We start from the raw sequence: 24,654 nt of genomic DNA, 5'->3' as shown, positions 1-24,654 counted from the left end.
AATCGGAAACTAACCATTTGACCACACTGGTTCTCACTAACTGGGCAAATGAGCATGTACATAACATCCATGTTGAACTTTTATGAAGTGCTTCTGATGTGGGTGCACACAGCATGCACAAGAATCCTAGTTTGGTGAGTGCCTGAATGCATTTCTTTTAAGCAATTTAGATACAACACATTGATATTCGGCATATTTCTGAACTTGCCATATTCTGATCCGCACTAATAGTTTGGGGGTTGCTCTTGAATTGTTACCCAAAACTGTCGTCATCCAAGTTCTACTTTTTTGGGTCATTTCTCTTTTCAAAAGCTTGATCCGCTGCGTGACTTCAGTATTTTGCTGAAGAAAAGGAGCCTGGAAGACCTTGTTCCAGAGGCCTTGCATTCTTCTTTAATGGAGCTTGCACATAGCTTAATAGCTACTTACGTTGACAACTTCTGAGATGTAACGGAAGGGGGAGGGTTTCGTGCCAGCCTATTTCTGCTACCTGTCTTGTCTTCCACCACCCCCTCTCTTGGTTGTTAATTTCCACCAACTTTTGATGGCTGACAGGTTCCTGTCATCTCTTAGAGAAGCAAAACGTGCATAGCAAAACTTATTGGGGGGAAATTAATTAAGTTTGCAATCATTTGTCCTCTCCTGATCTAGGCATCTTCTGCACTAAAAGCTGACTTCTGTGAAATTAACCTTCATTGCCAAAGAGAAGAACATTGCTTTGTTGTTACACAGGGGAACAACTCATAGCCTGTATGTAGCCAGGCACAGGTTACTGATCCCCTTGCTGCTGAATTCATGCTATACTCCCCACGATCTATCAAGGACGTGGGGAGATACACTGTGAGATTACTGTACCTCCTCAATGCCCAGCTGAACTATGCTAAGAAGCTCAGACCATCACTTAGGCACCATAAGCTTTTAGGAATCGCTAATGTAAACATTTGGCTGGTTTTTCTACCTATTTGAGTGGGTCGTGGCTGTTTTATTTTGTTCCTTTAATTTTCTGTATCGGTTTGCATTCATTATTGTTTATTATTATAACTCAGTTGTACTTTTTGTTTTTAACCACCAGTATTCTGTTAGCTGCTGTGAACATACATACATTTGTATTGAAGTTGCAGGACATAATTATATAAATAAATTCAATCCTTATTTTAGCCATGGTTATATACATTTATGGTCCCCGCTCCAGAGGCCAATTGACTAGTAGTCCATTCTTTATCAACCAGGTGCTCTCCAGTTTTTGGGGCCTACAGTTCCCATCAGCTCCAGCCAGCAGAGCTGTGGGAATTGCAGTCCAAAACACCTGGAGGGCATCAGATTGACAAAGGCAGGAGTGGACCATCCATTCCAGACCTACCATTAAAGTCTCTTTATTTATTAAATTTGTATACTGCCTTTCATTCCAAGGATTACAGGATGGTTTACAATAGAACACAAAAGTACATGTCATAGTAACAAACGAAAACAATAATTTCATGCACACATAGATGATTTGATTAGCCAAAGGCCTGTCAGAAGAGGGATGTTTTTGCCTGGTGACTAAATATATTGTTACACCAGCCCAATCTCCAAGCAGTATGAGAACCCAGGGGCCTAGCTGCTTACCCAAGGTTCATGCCTCCTATTGGAAATGAAGCACAGTGGAGACTCTGTTATCTTTATGGTATATGGTTTACAACCCGAGCCTACGATGGAGAGGTTCCCAGCATTACTCTCCAAGAGGGTCTCTCACTCCTCCCATAGGGGCAGCCGCCTTGGATCCAAAACAGAAATCAGCCATGTTCTCTTTCTCCTTTTACGGTCTGTCACAGTTTTTTTCGCTAGCGTATCACTGCCAACTGCAATCCTAAAAAACTAGCACTGGCTTTTTTGTCTTACTGACTAAAACCAGGGCCCAGGGTGGGGCTAACTTGGCCCTCCAGCTGTTTGGGGACTACAGTTCCCATCATCCCTGACCACTGGTCCTGTTAGCTAGGGATGATGGGAGTTGTAGTCCCAAAACAGCTGGAGGGCCAAGTTTGGCTATGCCTGTGTTAGCCTGTCTGGGACCGAATCTCCCAATGGCCCATCTGACTCAGCCATTATCACATGATTACCTCACGAGGAAACTGCCCTGTGTTATTTCCAACCTTTGCCAGATCCAACAATTTAGGGGTTGGATTAAATTCTAACTCTTTATTGAATTCAGAACAATGTGTAAGGAGGCTGCTGGCCCATTCTTGTGTTGCAGCCCTCCAGACACGCGAAGAAGAGCCTCAGATTGCAGGGTCTGGGTTTTCTTTCGAATGTGTGTTCAGATACGTGTAATTGTCCAGCTTGGAATTTCATTTCTTTTAGGGAAAGGGAAATAGGGGGATTGGCAGCAGATTGATGTTGGATAATTATATCCTAGAGTTTGACAGTTTGTTCTCCAAGGGTACAGAAAGTAAAGTGCAAACCTATTTAATCTGTCCTGCGACAAATTTATTTGCGAGGATGTCAGGGGTGCAATATCAGAAAGAAAGAAAATGTGCATATAACTCTTTTGGTTTAAATTAATTAGGCAGGATCCCAACATCAGACATGTAGAATTTCATATACTAGTAAATATAGGGTATTAAATAGACTGAAATGCTTGTTTTTCTACAAAGAAGATTAAGAATTTTCAGGAACACTACTTTGATACAGTGCGAGGTTGTATATCAGAGTTAGGTGATGGCTTCAAAGGACAGTAACCTCCTGCTTTCTGCACACAGAGCCACATGTGTCTATCGCTGAAGCACTTAAAAAAATAAAAATCTGTGCATTATTATTACAGCAGAACAGTGATAGAATCACAGTGGTGGAAGCACATGCTTTCTGCCTGTCAGCAGGAGCGGAAGAAACCTGCATGACCTCGGCGTGCATGTTAGGCCATAGTTATGGAGGTTTCAATAGCCCTATAGAAATGTCCAGCGTGACCCATTGCTGACACAGACAAATCATTGGGTCTGTGAACACACCCGTAGGCTGCTTCAGTCACTAATGTAGTGTAAGCATGGTGGGATGCTGGCATTAATAGAGAACACTAAACCTATTCATCATCGCAAGGTGGACGTATTTTTCAGATGCAGAGTGGTGTACCACTTGATGAAGAGCCAAGGTATTGTACATTCTTTGTGTCTCCCTTTCACTTTTTGCAGGAGGGGGAGAATAGAGTTTAGATAATTTAGCACCCTGAACTCAGAAAATGAGCATTTTGATGTTCCTGAATGACTGGCAATCCACATTTGTTTGGTGAATTAAAACAGGTCAGTAAGGCATAGAAATGGAGAAGTATTTGCTCCCTTGAAAGCAACAGTAGTCTATTGGTACCTTCTCACATTATGGGATGGTAGCCAGTGTGATACAGGTCCTTCTTGTGCTCAGGTAACGTGAGAAGCTCCATGCCAGTGGGGGGGGAGGAATCCACCCTGCAACTCCTCCCCACATCAGTGTTGGCCCAACTTCCAGGCCAAGTGAGGCTAAGTGCCATGTTACCCTTAGTGGCTGTGTGCAGAGATAGCATGATGGCATGAGACAAGCAAGAGACTAAAAAGCTGTGCCAGGTAATAGCAGTCTTCAGTTCTGACAACAAACACAAGAGGAGCTACATGAGTGGTGTGAAGTTTGAAGCTGAAGCAAATTTGGTTTGAGAAAAGAATGATAACAGTAAAAGTATGAATGGGTGTGTTTGTGCGTGCAAAAGATGTTGTATAAATTGCCAGTGATCAGAGGATGGCAGGAATACATTCAGTTGGAAGGTTGGATTAGATGATCCCAATTATTATTCGTGATCTTAAATTAGGTACAGGGGTCGAAACCTTTGGTCCTGCCTCATTTACAAATATAATTCTTTTGTTTTCCCCCCACCCATACTGGCCGGAGGCTGCAACAAAGTTGTGCCATTTGTGGAACAGAACTTCACTCCCTCCCCTTCTCTCCTTTTCCCCCTTTCTTGCCCCCACAATTGCCAGATTTATTAGGTGAGAAGATTTGGCCCTAAGGAGTTAGGGCAGCTTTTCAAATAGCTTCTAAAAATTAGACACATTTCAGTTTGCGTGTTTAAACTCTACTCAAGGGACTTACTGGGTACACCCAAGACTTGATAATATCTGGTATTGGAATAAAAGAATTCAGAGCATGCATAGAATAAGATGCCCTATTTTGTCTGAAGGGACTATGATGCTGTTATCTAAACTTGATTATTTGCGAAGGAAAGAGCATTTTGAGGTATAATTAACTTTTACATTGTCAGTGGTCCCAGTGAATTCACTTTCCATGGCCCTGTGTCTCAGACCTACATGGGGGTTCTAGCTAATGTGTATAAGTAACTTTGCATCTGCATGTCTCCTCTCCACAGGCATTTGAGAATTATAATGTTCTGCAGCTTATTGTTTTATTGTACTTTACTTGAAATTGTCAGTGCAATCTTACATATGCTTACTCAGAACAAAGCCTCACTTGAGTTCACTGGGGCTTATTCCCAGGAAAGTTTTTCTTTCTTCAGCAACTGAATCTGCAGCCATCTGATTATCTCCCCCCCCCCTCCACCTCCACCTCCCCATGCAACAACTGCATTCAGCCTTTTCCAGAGTTCCAGAGTCTTTTATAGCTCAATATATTTTCTACGTCATATTTTTTTCATCATTGGTATTTCTTTAACAACTATTAATATGCTTGCATTTCAGTTTTGTTTTGTTTTGTTACATGCAGAAAAACATACAGCGTATTAGGTTACTTGTTAGATCAGGGGTCAGCAAACTGTTTCAGCAGGGTCCACTGTCCCTCAGACCTTGTGGGGGGGGGCGGACTATATTTTGGAAAAAAATATGAATGAATTCCTATGCCCCACAAATAACCCAGAGATGCATTTTAAATAAAAGGACACATTCTACTCATGTAAAAACATGCTGATTCCCGGACCGTCCGCGGGCCGGATTTAGAAGGCAATTGGGCCGCATCCAGCCCCCGGGCCTTAGTTTGGGGACCCTGTGTTAGATGCACCCAGGAAATAAATACTATGTAAAGAATGAAACACAAAAACATGAATGAGGAAGCAGCAGTTAAAAGTGCACCATTTTTTATAGCACAATGACCTACCACAATTGATTAATGAAAATGGCAGTTCTGGAACATTTACCAAGTTGTTCAGCACTTCATAATCGGTCAGTATTGTTCAGCTGTTGGTCTAAGCTGAAGACTGGGTTTTTTTGGGTGCATATCAAAGGAGCCAATTTAAACAACTCAGTGCTTGCCAGCCGTTTCTTGCTCTATTGAAAGCTAAACCGCTTCAGCAGTAAGATAAGTACAGTGGTACCTCGGTTTATGAACACAATTGGTTCTGGAAGTCTGTTCATAAACTGAAGCGTTCATAAACTGAAGCAAACTTTCCCATTGAAAGTAATGGAAAGTGGATTAATCCGTTCCAGACAGTCCGCGGAGTACTTAAACTGAAGTGCATAGCTGCCAAGTTTTCACTTTTCTCACGAGGAAGCCTATTCAGCATAAGGGAAAATCCCTGTAAAAAAGGGATAACTTGGCAGCTATGCTGAAGCGTTCATAAACTGAAGCGAACTTTCCCATTGAAAGTAATGGAAAGTGGATTAATCCGTTCCAGACAGTCCGCGGAGTACTTAAACTGAAATGTTCATAAACTGAAGCATGGGTGTAATTGGTTCCGGAAGTCTGTTCATAAACTGAAGCGTTCATAAACTGAAGCAAACTTTCCCATTGAAAGTAATGGAAAATGAATTAATCCGTTCCAGATGGGTCCGCGGCGTTCATAAACCGAAAATTCATAAACCGAGGTGTTCATAAACCGAGGTTCCACTGTACTAGAATGTATGTGTGCTAGACTTTTGGTGTGTGGTTTTTGGAGGGGGTGTGTGTTTACTGTTGCAGGAGAGCTTTGAAAAGCACAATAGGTCTCCCATAAGGTCTGCATGGTAGGACGACCTAAAAACTATTGGTTGTTACTGTCACTCATAAGACAGCCCACTTCACAAGAATGGTTAGATGTCCTTACTCACTAGTCAAATTCTCTGGGTAATCCTATGCATATTTATTTGGAAGCAAGCCCCACAGTTGCAATGTGACTCACAAATAAGTGTACATAGGATTAAAGCCTGAGTTTCTTGCTGGTGGCCGTAAGTATACTATTTCAGTCTTGGTGTTTATACTTCTTTCTTAACAGAAATCTTACTATTTGCATTAAAGCTTCCAGTAATTGAGCAGTCTGACATAAGAATTTGAAGGCCTCAAATTTCAAATAAATGTAAATTCATACTGTTACAATTATGCACTTCATATCCAGACAACCCAAAACCATATCTAGAAAATGATTAACAGAAAAGGCTTCTTTTCAATCTCTTGATTGAAAATGTTAACCCTGCAAGTATTCATTTTGATTAACTGTAACCCATGTACAGATGTATTTTATTTAAAGCATAGCACTGGGGGGAAATAAAAATGTAAACCTCTCTTGCCTTGAAACAAAGTAAGAAGTTTACAGTCCTGCACATAATTACTGTAATTGCACATTGTGTCAAAGAAAATGTCATGTGAAAACATAAAAAGTGTGATTGGTTTATGGGAATGTGTTGTTACAAGATGTTACTTTGGTCAAGTTTAAGAAGCAAACTTGTTTATTGTAATCAATTATACAAGTTGTGTTTTGTTGTATTTTTTTACATTTCTGTAAGCAGAAACTTAAGTTTGAGAATAGATTTATTTTTCACTAAAAAGGTATTGCATTGCTGTTTCAGTCTGAAGAGCTTGTGCTGGGCACAAATCAAAGAGTAATATAAACCAGTGACCTGCTTTTATCATTCTCAAACAAGCTAATTTATCATGATTTGCTTTGGCATGCAAATAAGGGAAATTCCAAAATCTGGTTTGTTCCCCACTACAAATTTGCTTCCTTCTTGTTCTGCCACTCCTTGGACAAGTACCAACTGTTTCTCACAGTTGTCCATCTAGATTAAAGTAATATGGGTCTAAACCTGAATCACATAGGGGTTCTCCAGCATTATCATAATAGCTTCCCCAAATCAAGAAGACAAATATGAGGAAGAAAGGCAGAGCGGGAAACAAAAGAAACATACTTTAGGCCTATTCACCTTACTTGCATGCAACGGGTTTAATGTGTTGAGGAGCTGGCCACACGGCTTCCCTGGACGTCCGCTTTCCTTTGAATGGGCATCTGAAAAGAATCCTCTTTTCAGCTACCTATGCAGAGGGGTTTCATGTGATCCGCACATGTGTAAAATCAGGTTGCCCTGGTCACATGGCACCCTGAGTTGTGAACAGCTGCTCACAAGCAGAGAACTCCATTTCAGACACCCACACTCAACATGCAGGTGCCAGAGGCAAGACTGGCGTGGGGGCACAGGGTCAGGGATGAGGCCAAGAAGGCAGACCCTCCCTGCTTCACCACATGAGTGAATGCATAAATAGGCAGAATGGTAGATTACCAATTGTTTTCCTGAGACCTCAGGTTCCTTGGCCAACTTAATCAGGGGCTCCCCTTTGAGATCAGCCATGGTCTGCAAGCATGGATAACAGCTGTCCTATCCCAAACAATCTTCCCTTACTGTACAGGGCTGAGGATATAACCTGTTCTAGAGCAGACTCTCGTTTCCTGGGTTAATGACAAGGCTGTACTGGCTATGCTTGGTGTCCCATGTGAAATCTCAAGCCCAGGCCAGGATAAGGAGAGAAGAGACCTCAAAGGTGCACTAAAATTATCTAGCAAAGGCAGAGGCTAGTTTTCTTGTATTTATCCCAGGTCTTAAAAATCCAGAGGCTTAATTCCACCTGTAACCTACAGGAGCCCAATACAGTATCTCACTCTGTTATTCTTTGCTGCACACTTACTCTTCCTAAGTACAGTGGTACCTCGGTTTATGAACACAATTGGTTCTGGAAGTCTGTTCATGAACTGAAGCATTCATAAACTGAAGCGAACTTTCCCATTGAAAGTAATGGAAAGTAGATTAATCCGTTCCAGACGGGTCCGCGGAGTATTCAACCTGAAGCCTACTTAACCCGAAGCATGGGTGTAATTGGTTCCGGAAGTCTGTTCATAAACTGAAGCGTTCATAAACTGAAGCGAACTTTCCCATTGAAAGTAATGGAAAGTCAATTAATCCATTCCAGATGGGTCTGTGGCGTTCGTAAACTGAAAATTCGTAAACTGAGGTGTTTGTAAACCGAGGTTCCACTGTACACATAGTTTCTTAACTTGCAGGTCTAGGATAGCAGACCCTGTTCTTCCTAGTTCAGGCTCAGCCCTTGAGCTCTGCCCTACAATCCTTTACAACATAAATAGGCATGTAGAGAGACAAGTTTGATAGGGAATGGTTTTCTTAAACATAGAAGTTGGAAAAGAACTATGCTAAAGAAAGAGGCTTTCTGTACACAAACCCAAAGCATGGCAGTTGTAGCAAAATCCTTTTTACAAGAGATGGTTAGCATCTACAGCCCGTTGTGCTGCTTCAACAGGGACAACCCTACAATTTGGCAGAGTGCCTCAGATGCTGGAGATCAGCAGTCCCCAGCTGTTTTCTTGTGCCCCTCAGCCATTCCCCTTTGTTGCCATCCACCCCCAATTGGCCTGCTACCTCAGGGTGATGGAGGACATGGTGCTGTTAACCATGTTGCCTTGGTCAGCAAAATGCCTTGGTCTGGCCTTATGCTTCAGAAGGCTCTGCACTTCCAACTCCCCTAAGAATGATTGGTTCAACAAATAGGATCAACTGATCACCTCATCAGGTTCAAAGCTATTTTCCACCAGACGATTTGAGCTCTGAGTGCTCAGAGGAATGAAAAACAATTGCACTTTTGCCTTGAGGAGGACTTTAGAAACGCTTCCATTTTTTATTTCCCCGTTATCCAAATCTGAGGAATGGTGGTTATCCTTAACTGTAGTTTGTTGAAACAAGCAAACTGCTTACCATAGTTCAATAATCTGACTTGTTTCAACAAGCCCTAGTTAAGATGCACTGTAGTTCAGTGCTTGGATAATGCTAAACCATAGAAGCTTTTCATCTCTTCCGCCCAGCCACTCCAAAGGAGCAGTGGCAGATGTAAGCCAAAGGCTCATTCTTTGCTGTGGCTCATTCTTGTAATTTTAAAACATAGTTTGGTGTGTGAATCAGTTTGGTGTGCGATTGACATCAGGAAAGATACTGTCATTTACTTGGTCATTTAAGAAATGTAAAATCAAGGCCCACCTCTCAATAAATTTGTTTTCTTGATTCCAACAATGCTTATTAGTATGAATCCAAAAGAGAACTAATTTAAAGCAATATTCCAATGGTATTAACTCCACACAGAATTAGACAAATATTTTGCCAAAACATGCATGGCTAGAAATGCAACGGAATTAAGGCGAATTTAAGATATATCTTTTGGAGCTGTAAAAACAAACGTTTCTGGACAGAAGTATTGAATAATACAATAATAAGTACAGGCTACAATCTCCTGAGGAAACCTAAAATAACTCTTCTTTTGAGTTATTCTTCATCCTGCAGTCATTAATACTGATTACTGCTGCTAACAACAACAAAACAGTGTATTGCACAAAAATGGAAAAACAAAGATCCCCCCAGCGTAACTATTTGGTGAAGGAAAACTTGGCAAAATATCTTAATGATAAAGCTTACATACGAGAGAAACACAATACTTAATAATCAATTAAGCATCAATGAAAATTTGAAATGCTTTTGTGTTCTGTCTATGAACATTTAATTACATTTCCACAGAAAAAAGAAGAATGGACAGGAAATTGAGCCAGAGACCTCTTTCCCTAGCCGAAACCGAATTGTTGCTTCAGAATTCCTGTATCGTATGGACTACAAGAAAATTGGAAAATGTGTTATTATAAACAACAAGAACTTCAAAGAAAGTACACGTATGTTTTTCACATCTATCATCTTAATATAACTGGGTGGTACTTCTGTTAGAGAGCTGTACACGCAAGCAGTGCTTTTCAAGACAATATGCTAATATCTAGGGACACTCATCTCCCATCTCAATCAACCACATTTGATGGGAACAAGGGAGAGTGACTTTTCTATTGCTAGTTTAAAATTTAAGACCCTGCTTTTCATGTTCCTTTTTGGTTTTCAGCCATAAATTTAAAAGCTTTATGTTAGAAAGGCTTTTGTGCTTTAAATGTCTGACATAACCACCTTGCCTATACAGTGGTACCTCAGTTTAAGTATACAATTGGTTCCGGAAGTCTGTACTTAACCTGAAGCATACTTAACTTGAAGCAAACTTTCCCATTGAAAGTAATGGAAAGTGGATTAATCCGTTCCAAACGGTCCGCGGAGTACTTAACCTGAAGCGAACTTTCCCATTGAAAGTAATGGAAAGGGGGAACTTCCTGGTTAAGCGCGACCGCCGGCGGACGCAGGAGAGTTTTCTCCTGTCCCTTGGGAGGGTTCTGGGGGGGGTTGCAGAGCGTGCAGCCCCCCAAAACTTCAGGAAGAGCGTCCTGAAGCCGTGGAGACTTGGCAGCGGTCCATTTGGATCTCCTTCTCCCCCCGAAGAGCCCTAATAAGGGCACGAGAGCGGGAGAAGTGGAGACGAGGACAGCAGCAAGTACATCGCTTCCCCCCCAAGAGGAAAGCTCCAAGAGCTGGCGGCGGACTCAGTGCTTAATTTCTTCTAAAATAGTCAAAATTTTGGAAAACCTTGGAAAACTTGGCTACAGTGAGTACAACTTTTAATTTGGATTTAATTTGGCCAGGGGAGAGCTTCAAAGAAACGGAAGTCGGGCTCTCCCGATGCTGCGGCAAAACTGAAAGCAACTGGCAAACTCCACAGCGGACTGTAAATTGATACTTTGTAGCCCCTGTTTCTCTAACTTTGAATGCAGGGCTTGAGGAAGAATCCCTGCTGATTTTAAAGGTTAAAAAACTGCTGAAATCGCTTCTGAAAGCCCGGAGCGGAGCTCCGTTCACCCCAGCCGCTCACTGTGACGTCACAATGAGCCTTTGTCTATGAACTTCTGTTCACCCTTTGACAGGCTTTGATCTGCCTGCTACCTTCCTGACAGAGGAAAAAAGACTGTTTAAAGAGGAATTTGCAACTTTCTTACCCTCTTCTGCTAAAAAAGCATAAGTTACCTTGTATACCTTGTTAATACTGTTTCAATTTGCTTGCTTAAGGCAGTTTACTGTGACTTATTGTGACTGTGCCTACAGCTGCTTCTTGCTGGGAAAAGCACTGATAAAGTTTGACCTTGAGCTAGCTACAGCGACTGTGCCTGCAGCTGCTTCCTGCTGGGAAAAGCACTGATAAAGACCAATCTTGAGCTAATCAGCTACTGTTAAAGGACAGCTTACTTTTTTACCAGCTAAAGGACATCTGGCCCAGGGACTAAAGGACTGTTGATTATAAAATTAAATATACACATCATTATGTCTGGGCCAGAGGCCTCAACTGGAAAGACCAAGAAAAAATCTTCTCTTTCAGCCTCATTTGAAGAACAGGTTTTATCAGCTTTAGCAACACTACCATCGCTGAAAGAAGGATTAGAACGCAACGCCCAAGAACTCAAAAAATTTGCTGACGAGCAACGGCGCACCACAGAAGAACTGAAGCAACTGAGAACCGAGCTGGGAGCCATCTCTAAAGACATTTCTCAAGTTAAAGTTCGAGTGGCTGGCGTAGAGGAAAGAGTGACTCAATTGGAAGAAGGGAAAGTCCACGAATTGGAAAAGCAAGCATACCAGACGCAGGTAGCGCTTGCTTTTGTTCAGATGCGGCAGAGGGAGGGGAATCTCAGGATAAGGGCGTTTCCATTAATAGAGGATAATCTGAAAGCCACGATAATTGAAGAATTTACCCAAACTTGGGATCTGACCAAAGAAGAACTTGAATCACAAATCATCAAAGCATTTAGGTTTGGAACAAGATCAAAGAAAGATAAAAACTTTGTTAGTGATTGTATGATTTCATTCCAAACCAAAGAACAGAGGGACAGAATACTTGGATTACACTACCAAAAAACCTTGAAAGTTCAAGAATCACAGATCATCCTCTTTAAAGATCTACCGAAGTTCTTCCTTGACCTGAGGGCCCACTACACTGATTTGACAACTATCCTAAGGAGAAAATGAATTTTTTTCAAGCGGGACTTTCCGGAAGGATTAAATTTTCAATACCGACAAAAGAAGATTAAGATTAGGTCTATTGACCAAAAAAGAGAATTCCTACAGAAATTCGAAAGAGAACTACAAGGACCTGGACTACCACCTCCAGGGCCACTTCCAGAACCAATAGAGTTGGACTCTGACTCGGATTTGGGAGAGGGCGCAACGGCACCAAGATAAATTCAAAAATGTTGCTGAAGATCCTGTCATGGAACTCGAATGGACTGAACTCAAGGTGAAAAAGGAACCAGGTTTACCACATCCTAGCAAAACAAAGATTGGATGTAATATGTTTACAAGAGACACATGTCACAAGATCACATCGAAGAATTCTACAAAATAAAAAATTTATTTCATCGGATAAAGTTAAGAAACGAGGAGTGGTAATTTATGCAAAAGAAAAATTTAATCCCAAATTGATATTCAAGGATGAAGAGGGAAGATATGTGGCAATACAAATAACATCTCAAGGCGAAAAAATTTTGATTCTGGGAATTTATGCACAAATGAAGGAAAATCAGACTTTTTTTAAAAAAAGTACATGAAAAACTCTTGGACTATTTGGATTACAAATTATGTTTGTTGGGAGACTTGAATGGAGTGGTCTCTACATTAATGGACAGATCACAAAGACAGAAAATTACCAATGAAGGAAGACTACCAAAGTCTTTCTTCGAATTAATTGACAATTTTAATTTGATCGATACCTGGAGGTTAAAAAACCCATTGGAAAAAGACCAAACTTTCTTCTCAAATGCAAATCAATCTTGGAGTCATCTCGACTATATTTGGATTACAATAGAGTTATCTCTGAGGATTATTGATGTGGAAATTTGTCCAAGGACTTGCTCTGATCATAACGCAGTACTATTGGACTTAAAAACATCTCAAGAGGGTACATTCAGATGGAGAATGAATGATGCTTTATTAAGAAATGAGAAAATTGTGGAGAAGGCTCAAAAAACTTTGAAGGATTATTTTGAGATAAATCTGAAAACCACGTTGGAAAAAAAGACCATTTGGGACGCCTGTAAAGCAGTGATGAGAGGATTCTTGATTCAACAAAATGCAATCAGGAAAAAAGAACAGAATTTGAGAAAGGAAGTTATTTTAAAACAAATGAAAGAAAAAGAAAAGAAATTAAGAAGCAACCCCAAGAATGTACAGATTCAGAAGGAAATTAAAGCATTGCAAACACAATTTTCACAATTGATGAATCAAGAGATTGAATCCAAAATTAAATGGATGAAACAAAAATCATTTGAATCGGCAAATAAATGTGGAAAATTATTAGCGTGGCAATTAAGGAAGAGACAGAAACAGAATACCATCACAAACCTGGTTCAAGAAGGGAAAAATCTGGAGCACCCAACAGAGATTCGCAAATGTTTTCTAAAATATTACAAACAATTGTACAAACAAGAAAAACAAGATAAAAATAAAGTCGAGCAATTCCTGGATAGATATGGACTGCAAAAAATCCCAGAAGACAAAAAATCCCTACTTTCACAACGTATATCAACACAAGAAGTAGAGCAAGCCATATCACAAATGCAAGTGGGTAAAACCCCAGGACCAGATGGACTAACAGCTACCTACTACAAAACAATGAAAGACTGGTTGGTTCAACCTTTAAAGGATTTATGTAATGAGATTATGGAAGGAAGAGGGGCCCCAGAGTCTTGGAAGGATGCCTACATTACTCTGATACCTAAGCCAGATACGGATAGAACACAAGTTAAGAACTATCGCCCAATCTCCTTGCTAAATGTGGATTACAAAATATTTGCCAACATTCTGGCTTCAAGATTGAAAAAGGTCCTCAACGACTTTATACACCACGATCAGGCCGGGTTTTTTACCGGGAAGGCACATGAAGGACAATATTAGAAATGTGGTGGACATTTTGGAAATGCTAGAACAGAAGATAAACAAAAAAGCTATATTAATGTTCATCGACGCAGAGAAGGCCTTTGACAAAATTTCTTGGTTATTTATGAAAAAGAATTTAGAGAAAATGGAGATGGGCAAAACATTCTTAAATGGAGTTAATGCGATCTATTCCAAGCAAAAAGCCAAGATTATTATAAACAACGTGGTATCAGAAGAAATTAGAATTGAAAAAGGAACAAGACAGGGGTGTCCCCTCTCCCCATTGTTGTTCATCTCAGTACTGGAGGTTTTACTTGAAAGAATTAGGAATGAAGACGAAATAAAAGGAGTGACGGTAGGGCAGAAACAATATAAACTTAAAGCCTTTGCAGATGACTTTGTCTTGACTCTACAAGACCCAGAGTCCAGTGCCCTTAAAGCACTGGACGTAATTCATGATTTCGGAAGTGTGGCAGGGTTTAAACTGAATAAGTCTAAAACCAAAGTGCTAGATAAAAACTTAGATAATAAGCAAAATAAGAAAATTCCTTCAGTAGCACCTTAAAGACCAACTAAGTTTATATTTTGGTATGAGCTTTCGTGTGCATGCACGAAAGCTCATACCAAAATATAAACTTAGTTGGTCTTTAAGGTGCTACTGAAGGAATTTTCTTATTTTGCTTCGACTCAGACCAACACGGCTACCTACCTGTAATTAGATAATAAGGAAAGGGAAACATTACAAGAACTTACTGGTTTGTCATTTGTTAAGAAAGTGAAATACCTTGGTGTAAATATGACAGCAAAAAAATTGAATTTGTTTAAGGATAAATATGTTAAACTGTGGAACGAAGTTAAGAGTGATTTAGAAACCTGGACAAACTTAAAATTGTCTTTGTTGGGCCATATTGCAACTGTTAAGATGAATGTATTGCCAAAAAGGTTGTTTTTGTTTCAGTCTATACCTATAATTGAAAAGATTGAATGTTTTAAGGAATGGCAAAAGGCGATTTCGAAATTTATATGGCAAGGGAAAAAGACGAGAATTAAATACAAGTTACTTACTGATGATAAACAAAGAGGAGGCTTCTCCCTGCCTGATTTAAAGATTTATTATGAAGCAGCCGCCTTTTGCTGGATGAAAGATTGGTTCACATTGGAAAACTCTGATGTTTTAGATTTAGAAGGTTATGACAATATGTATGGATGGCATGCATACTTATGGTACGATAAAGTAAAGGCCCACAAAGGCTTTAAAAGACATATAGTTAGAAAATCATTGTATAGTGTTTGGACCAGGTATAAAGATCTTTTAGAAAGAAAAACACCTAAATGGATTTCGCCCTTGGAGGCCAAGGCACGTAAAAGGTTAAATATGGACACCAGTTGGCCAAAATATAGAGATTTGTTGATTGAAGAAGCAGACCAATATAAGCTAAAAACATATGAGGAGCTAAAACAAAAATTAGATGATTGGCTCCAATATCATCAGATTAATGAATTGTTTAAAATGGATAGAAAACTTGGTTTTCAACCAGAGAAGTCAAAGTTGGAGACAGAATTGTTAGAACCTAAGACGAAAACACTTTCCAGAATGTATAAATTACTGCTGGAATGGCATACGAAAGATGAACAAACAAAAAATGTTATGATTTTGTGGGCAAAGGATGTTGGTCATGATATTATGATAGAGGAATGGGAAAAACTATGGCAAGAGAACATCAAGTTTACTGTGTGTAGTTTATTAAGAGAAAATATAATGAAAATGATGTATAGATGGTATCATACACCAGTAAAGCTAGCTAAGATTTATCATATGCATGATAATAAATGTTGGAAATGTAAGAAGGAGGAAGGTTCCTTTTACCACATGTGGTGGACGTGTCCACTAGTGAGTGACTTCTGGGAAAAGATTTATAATGAAATGAAGAAGGTGTTGAAAAACACATTTGTTAAAAAACCAGAAGCATTCCTAGTGGGCATAGTAGGCAAAGAGATTCCAAAGAGAAATGTCAGTTTTTTTATGTATGCCACAGCAGCGGCAAGAATTTTATTAGCAAAGAACTGGAAATCACATGTAATACCAACAATTGATGATTGGCAGATGAAGATGATGGAGTTTATGGAACTGGCTGAGATGACCGGAAGAGTCCGCAACCGGGGTGAAGAAGCGACAGAAGAAGACTGGAAAGAATTTAAGTTGTATTTTAAAAAATATGCAAAAGTTATATTTTAAGATTAGAAGCAGGCTGGAATTAAACTGTGGAGACGATGAGCATGTTAAGGATAAGATGTAAAATAAGATAAAAATTGAGGAGATTAAATTGATATAGAATTTGCTTAAATGATATAGGCCAATGAACCACAGTGGATGGGAGCCCGAGGGGGTCCCTTTATAAAATGTGAGAGGAGTTTAGATATAAATAATTTTTGGTTATGTGTTTACGTGTTTATTTTCTTTTATTGTCTTTATTGCAATGTGTTTTTTTTTGTCTGTGTTTTTTTATGTAAAATATAATAAAAAATATATTATTTTTTAAAAAAGAAAGTAATGGAAAGTGGATTAATCCGTTCCAGATGGGTCCGCGGAGTACTTAGCCAGAAAATGACAGCCCACAAAAAGCATGCCATAAAATATTGTTAGTCTTTACGGTGCCACAAAACATTGCTGCAGCAGTCTCGACAGGGCCACTTCTCTGGCCGTTGCTTGGGTCTTTGTTAATATAACAAGCTGTTTCTGAATACTGCACAAAGGTTTTAAGTTTTAAAATCATTTTCTCTCCCATTGGGCGTTTGGGTCTTCAAGCAACCTATAATAATAAGTATGCCTCCTCTGCACAGTCAGCAGCAATCTTCTTTGTTTCTTATCAGAAATGGGTATACGAAATGGCACTGACAAAGATGCTGGTGACCTGCTAAAATGTTTTCGAAGCATTGGATTTGATGTTTCCATCCATAATGATCTCACCTGTGAAGCTATGGAGAATAAACTCAAGGAAGGTAACAATGACCACCAATTGCATTATGTTCCCTTGTTTAGATAGTTTGCTGGTTTACTTAAGAAGACCAAGAGGGCCAGTGTGGTGTAGTGGTTAAGAGCAGTGGACTCGTAATCTGGTGAACCATGCTCGTGTCTCCGCTCCTCCACATGCAGCTGCTGGGTGACCTAGGGCTAGTCACACTTCTTTGAAGTCTCTCAGCCTCACTCACCTCACAGAGTGTTTGTTGTGGGGGAGGAGGGGAAAGGAGAATGTTAGCCGCTTTGAGACTCCTTCAGGTAGTGATAAAGTGGGATATCAAATCCAAACTATTCTTCTTCTTCTTCTTCTTCTTCTTCTTCTTCTTCTTCTTCTTCTTCTGTGTTCTTCCTCTGGTCATTTGAGAAGCTGAATTCTTAATACATAATTTAAGTAGTACTAAATTAACTGGGTTGTTAGTGCAGCACTAAGGAGATTTGTTTCTGTTTGCTCAATGGAACCATCTCCCCTCATTCACTGTTCTGGGAGTTCTCCTGACCATCCAGAGAAGATTTGGGGAGTGGAGTTTCATTGCACTAGCAGGCATCATTGCACTGGCTTCCTCTAACACAACAATTTTGTTGAATACAGTGGTACCTTGGTTGTTGAACTTAATCCGTTCAACTCCCGAAACAGTTCAAAAACCAAGACACAGCTTCCGATTGGCTGCAGGAGCTTCCTGCGCTCAATCAGAAGCCACGGAAGCTGTGTCAGACTTTCAGCTTCCAGAGAATGTTCGCAAATCGGAACACTCACTTTGTGGCGTTTGGGAGCCGATTTGTTCAGGAGCCAAATCATTCGACAACCAAGGTACCACTGTACAAGCGCTTCTTGGTGAGAAGTTCAGACTTAGTCAGGCTTAGAATTGAGTCATTGAAAACAGTAGGACTAATTTAATTTGATTTCAAAGGGTCTCTTTTAAGCACGACAAAGTCTAGGTCCAACCCAGTGGGAGTTATTTCTGAGTAAACATGAATAGGATTGATGTTAGCCGCCCTTTTAATTGTGCAGAAAAAAGACTTGCCACATATAGTTTTTATTAAGTAGAATTACCATTGTGTAAGAGGAAATATGTTTGATTTGCAGTTGCCCTTGAAAGCCACAGTGATGCTGCTTGTTTCGCCTGCATATTATTAAGCCATGGAGACGAGGGGTTTATCTATGGCACAGATGGAGCAATGGCAATAAAGGACTTGACAAGTCTTTTCAGAGGAGACAAGTGCCCAAGCCTCATTGGAAAACCTAAATTGTTTTTCATTCAGGTAAGGAGGTATTTGATTCAAGCTAGAATGTGCTGGTTAGAAGCTGTTTTCCAAAGTTTAGCAGCAGGAAGCTAGAATCTGAAACAGTGGTCCAAAATGGTTGCAGAGTAATGCCTAAGGCGAGGCAGATATGAGAGATATTTGGTCAGCTTTTCTTTAGAATGATACTCAATACTTGTATTTTTTTCTATTTTCTCAATTTGTGTCTCAATCACTACAACCCACTTTCATTTCCTTTTATTGTCCTCTCCCTTTTTTTGTAGATGTTACGTTATTTGCCCTAGAGTAATTCATTTGTGTTGGGATGCGGGTGGCACTGTGGGTTAAACCACTGAATCTAGGTCTTGGCAATCAGAAGGTTGGCGGTTCGAATCCCCACCACGGGGTGAGCTCCCGTTGCTCGGTCCCTGCTCCTGCCAACCTAGCAGTTCGAAAGCACAATGTGCAAGTAGATAAATAGGTACCGCTCCAAGTGGGAAGGTTGGTGGTTCGAATCCCCACCACAGGGTGAGCTCCCGTTGCTCAGTCCCTGCTCCTGCCAACCTAGCAGTTCGAAAGCACAACATGCAAGTAGATAAATAGGTACCGCTCCAAGCGGGAAGGTAAACGGTGTTTCCGTGCGCTGCTCTGGTTCGCTAGAAGCGACTTGGTCATGCTGGCCACATGACCCAGAAGCTGTATGCCGGCTCCCTCGGCCAGTAAAGCGAGATGAGCGCCACAGCCCCAGAGTCGTCTGCAACTGGACCTAACAGTCAGGAGTCCCTTTACCTTTACCTTTTAATTTATTTGTTATTAATTAAAAACTGATTTTTAAAAATTCTCATGTATGAGTATTTTGGATAACTGCACACACAAACACAAAATGTCAGTTTAAAGCCAATATTAGGCACTTTATGAATAATGAATAGGATGCTCACCAGCAATGGCATGGCCTATCTCCGTACTCATACAAATGAACTGCAGCTAATATATTTAAGTTGTAGCCCTAGGATGAATATGTTTTTCATAGGGTTGATGCTGCTGGTCCTAGTATATGTCATTAATGTACCATATTTCATTTACAAGGTTCAAGTATATGTTGAGTTATAATGTGAATCTGTTTCAGTTGCAAAATTATCATAAAATTCCATAACTCCTGTAAATTGTATGTGATTTATGTGTACACTGAATTATTTTGCTCACTGTTTATATTATGGTTTCAGGCCTGTCGAGGTTCTGAATTTGATGAAGGGATTCAGACAGATGCAGGTTCTCCAAATAACGATCTGGAAATGGATGCCAATCCAGGATGCAAGATTCCTGTAGAAGCAGATTTTTTGTATGCATATTCCACTGTGCCAGGTATAAATGGGAAAAGTGACAAACTTGACATACAAATGAGTGAGAGTAAAACAAAGTGTCACATATTGGGGAAAATATAAGCATTTGTCAGCTGAACTTAAATAAAAATGTATTTTCTTTACATTGAATTATGAGCCAGTCTTGAAAGTTTGAAGCACTGCACTTTATATTCTCACATATCAAGTTTGTTTCCTTCTGAAATGTATATAGGCTTTTCAGTGTTCTAGTTTGTGTGTATAATCAGGGTGAACGAAGGCTAACTGACACCCGGGGCCGAGCAAACTGCTGGCTGCGCACCGTTGTGCCGCTACATATGACGCATGCATTGTACGTAGCGGTTTGCCACCGGCACCGCTCGAATGCCGTACGGATGGTGACGAGATCCTCTGCTCGCGGTTGCAGCCACGAACGGAGGATCCTCCACATGTGGCTATGTCAGCGGCGGAGGGATCCCACAACTGTCCGTACAGCGCTCGAGCGGCGCCAGCAGCAAACCGCTATGTACAGCGCATGTGTGGAGTCACTACGTACAGCGCATGTGTGCGACACTGCACACGCGTTGTACGTAGCGGTTTGCCACTGGCGCCACTCGCATGCCATAAAGACGGTGGCGGGATCCTCTGCTCACAGCTGCAGCCGCAAATGGAGGATCGTCCACATGCAGCTACTGAGGCACAATGGCTGCTCGCGCCACCGTGCCCAGGGTCACACACACACACACAAACATGGCACCTGGGGCAAACCACCACCCCCCCCTTGTGACACCACTGTGTATAATTAGTGCAAAAGATCAAATGTGAGCTACTGGAACAACTCCTCCTCTTGACATTCTGCTGCTAAGCCATGGATTGACTCAGCATGGCATCCAAACCCAGGTTCATGGTTTAGCTCTCTCCATATAAACCATGTGTTGTAAGCTAGGTTTATCCTATGGTTTATAGCTCATTGTTTGTCTTGGAGAGCTAAAGCACAGTCCCAGGTTTGGACAGCACAGCAGCAGAATGAACAGAGGAGGACCAAAGCAGCCGCAATCTCCTCTGTGGGATCCCACACATTTGTTGTACATGCTAAATTGTGGTGCTAACGATATCAATGTCCTCTTTTATTTTTAGTTATATTTCTCTATTTCAGCTAGCTGGGAAACTCTTAACAATTCCATATTATTATTATTATTATTATTATTATTATTATTATTATTATTATTATTACGGTATTATTATTATAAAAATAGCCCTATTTACGTGTATCATGTTGGTCCGGGATCATTTCAGTTGACATAGTCCAGCCCTATGCACTTTCCGAGAGTGTTGCACATGCCTGGGTTTCCACAGCAAGCACTCAACACTCTTGAAAAAGCAAAATGCTTTGCTTGCCTCTTCAGCAATGCAAATGATTGTGACGAAAACCTATAGACCAGGCATCCCCAAACTGCGGCCCTCCAGATGTTTTGGCCTACAACTCCCATGATCCCTAGCTAACAGGACCAGTGGTCAGGGATGATGGGGATTGTAGTCCAAAACATCTGGAGGGGACTCAGGGGGGTGGGGGAGGGGGGGACATAAACTCAACTACAAAATGGACCATCTTCAACTGCCTGCCTGCATGGGATTCTCCTGTGGCAGGGGAGGGCCCATGGGAGGGGGGTGGAAAGAAGGTGGAAAATCTGTCTATGAAAGTGTCTTTCTTATATATGTTTTTTTTGTAATCTGTAAAATCAATAAAAATCATTTCAAAAAAAAAAAACATCTGGAGGGCCGAAGTTTGGAGGTGCCTCCTATAGACCCAAATTGGTTCCCTCCTGCACTTGCACGCATACGGCTTGGATTATGACCCTATTTATAATGTGCAGTAAATATCTCTTCATTATCTCCTTCATTATGGTAAGGAGGCATTTTTCCCTTTTGCTCTTACTTGCAGGTTATTATTCTTGGCGGAATCCCGGGAATGGCTCCTGGTTTGTGCAATCTCTTTGTGAAGTTCTGAATGAGTATGCCAGAGAGCTGGAGATCTTGCAGATGCTCACCATGGTGAACTACAAAGTAGCAAGAAACTATGAATCGCAGTGTGATGACCCACGCTTCAATGGGAAGAAGCAGATTCCTTGTGTGGTCTCCATGCTAACCAAAGAAGTTTACTTCTGAAATCTCATTTGTTTTGGGGCGTATATCATCTGCTCATCTTCCAAAGAAAGATTGAAATGTACAATGGGGATCTTTTAACCAAAACATTTCAAATCAAACCAATCTGGATCCAGAGCTTCATCAAGATAATGTTTGAAATATGCAAAATGACGATTACCTCAGTTGATAGTTAAAATCCTTTTCAACACGCCGCCTTGACTGTTTATGTGTATAATGGTAGATAATTCTGGTCTTTTGTTGTTTCTGGCCACACTAGAAAAAGAAATACCTCTAATACCGCTCTTGTTTGACCACATCTGGAGTCGTGTGTGGGTTTTTTCTCATGAAAGTTCCTCATAATTCCCCAGTTTTTACTACTTACAATGTGTTGGCACTGTGCTGTTGCACTGAAACATTTTTCTTATTTTCTCAAGTATAAAAGGGAGGAATCCCACAGGAATATGACCAAGATATACTGGAGTTTTCTGTGATAAAATGGGGGACTTGATATCATTGGTGTTTTACATATCAGAGGATATATCCATTCATAGGTCTTGCTTGGTCTCAGTGTGGGTTTGAAATCATAAGCCATTTACTTTTCAAAATCACTCTGTTTAAGTCTGTTTCTATTTTCCTTACTTCTCCCTACATCCTTATAAAGCCTAGGAAATACTTGAAACGCTTTTTTTTCATCCAATATGGAAATACCACTCCAGTTTTATCATGAGAACACTGAACAGTTAAGTGCAGCTTATGACATTTTCAGCATAATAACAATTTGATAGCAAATATGTGCTGTGTAGTATATAGCTTTCAAACAGAAATAACAGTGGTGCCTGTACGTTGTCAGTTAGATCAAAGCACAATTATTCCACAAAGCAATAAGTAAAACTATAGCAAACGAAGTAAATTGTGAGTTTCTACTTCCTTGTAATGACTAACTGCTGCTGAGAGGCCACACAGTTCTTTACTTCAAATGCCTTAAGACTGATTGTGTTACCCTTTCTACATGATTAGACATTGCAGATTTAGTGCCTACATATTCACTTGAAGACCAAAAAAAAAACACCCATCATTCTTGATCTTACACCATAAATTCACATTTTTCTGCATGTCTCTTTATAGTGCCAATTCCTTGTTTCTAGATTTGTTTCCTTGTTTCTAGATTTACAAACAGTGTTGTACAATTGTAGAATTTCTGGTTATTATAACAAATCCACAGTATACCCAACGCGATAGATGTATTTGCCAACTTTCATTTCATTACCATAAAGGCTCTCTTTCTTGGCGTGTTCGGTGCTGTGGCTATTTGAAGTAAGTTTGAGCTATGAATTCTAGCTACTCATGGAAACTTGATTTTGTGTCTGTCAAGTCACCAGTACAAAGGCAATGTTTATGTAGTTTTCAAGCTTTAAAACAAGATAGGAAAAAGTGAGTCTGCTAAATTTTAACTGTGGATAGGCCACATCTTACACAACATCAGGTAGGAAATCTTTCCATCACTGCAAGAGGAGATCTCCACAGAATGCCAGTGACTTAAGAAATCCAGTGCACTATGGATTCCACAGTGAGACAAATTGCTTTTCTGGCATGATGCAAAAATATAGCAGTAGGATCTCATGTAGTGACAACTGCAGAACTAGGCCTCACCATGAAGTGGGAAATATGTGATCCTTTGAATTTATCCTGGCAAAGACCGGTATGTTTCTTGAGCAAGAGAGTAAACTAAATTTCAACACTGGAGCATCAATGAGAGTTTTGCCTTGCAAATAGTTCTGAAATAATCTCAGTTAATCATAACATTTTTTGCACTTAAAGAATTAATGAATTCTTTTGACTTTACATGTTCTGTCCAATTATATTCAGACTTAATGAGATAATAGTAAAAACTATAAACTAGTAGTTCAAGATATTGAAGTTAATCAGCTGTTTACATGTTGAAGTGAATAAACTTTACATATGATGGAAATGCATAACTCCTTTGTTCTTCAGGGAATCGTCAAGGGAAATCTCAATTAAGAGATCAATATATATTTGACGCGAATATAGCCAATCTATAAATGTTTTAATGGTTATTATAAAGCAGCATGGGATAATCTTTTTCACTTCAGAAACATTAGCTAATTCTACAAAGAAATAAAAACAAATAAAGATAATTTTCTAACCTGCTTGTTTCATTTTTCTCTTTGTGGGAGGATTGAATGTATATTATGAGCTCTCATCCACAGAAATGATGGGTAGTCTTCTGCAATCAGCCAAAGTTTCTTCTGTTAGAAAATCTGGTTCTGTATGTTTTCTTTTAAACCGGTTTGCTTCCAGGTTTGTTAGTTGTTCTTAACAGTGCTTGTAAGAAATATTGTGAACTGGGAGCCCTGCATGGTTCAGCTTCCTGTGCCTCACTAGTCAAATGGTTTTTATAAGTCCACAAGGAAAATATTAAGGCAACAGCCCGTATTCATTGCCTCTTGAACCTGTTTTGCTAATAGCCACCACCTTAAATGTGGTTGCCATTATTTACTTCACCATCTGATCCTAGGGCTGCTTTGAACAATATAATGTAAGTTTATAAAAACAAAAACAGTTGCAATTATAAAAAACATCCATTCTAAACAGCAATATGGATTGCCCAAAAACCATATTCTAAACAGCAATATGGTTTTGCAGGTGTCCTGCAAAACAAACACATTAACTGTCAATTTTGAGAGAGCCCTCTCCCTTGCCACCATTCTCTACACTTCCAAGGATAGAATTACCAAGAGAGCTCCCTCTGCTGACCTTAACAGCCAGATGTTTCTGTAGAGAAGGAGGTGGCAGGAACTGAAGGAGAAGCTAATGGCTCAACAGCCTTCTTCTGATCAATCATCGGTGACAGTGG

General features: G+C 40.2%; 1 protein-coding gene across 2 annotated transcripts in view; it reads left to right on the top strand.

The window, feature by feature from the left end:
• The window catches only part of CASP7 (caspase 7), a 29,571-nt gene extending 5,628 nt beyond the window's left edge, over window positions 1-23,943 (top strand). Inside the window, exons 1-6 of one of the 2 annotated variants that reach the window (XM_060274753.2) lie at window positions 6,021-6,149; window positions 9,768-9,916; window positions 16,911-17,039; window positions 18,143-18,318; window positions 19,521-19,659; window positions 21,577-23,943. In XM_060274753.2, the coding sequence (XP_060130736.1) occupies window positions 9,853-9,916; window positions 16,911-17,039; window positions 18,143-18,318; window positions 19,521-19,659; window positions 21,577-21,800 (732 nt within the window). In that variant the 5' untranslated portion in view covers window positions 6,021-6,149; window positions 9,768-9,852 and the 3' untranslated portion in view covers window positions 21,801-23,943. Of the gene's footprint in view, window positions 1-6,020; window positions 6,150-9,767; window positions 9,917-16,910; window positions 17,040-18,142; window positions 18,319-19,520; window positions 19,660-21,576 lie in introns of those variants that run through there. The other variant, XM_035132912.3, reaches the window with a different exon arrangement.
• The last annotated feature ends 711 nt before the right edge of the window (window positions 23,944-24,654 follow it).

This window comes from Zootoca vivipara, chromosome 5 (assembly GCF_965207765.1).
Source record: "Zootoca vivipara chromosome 5, rZooViv2.hap1.1, whole genome shotgun sequence".
NCBI lineage: Eukaryota > Metazoa > Chordata > Lepidosauria > Squamata > Lacertidae > Zootoca > Zootoca vivipara.
The sequence above is the reverse complement of the archived record's forward strand: the minus strand, read 5'-3'. Positions and strand labels throughout refer to the sequence as shown.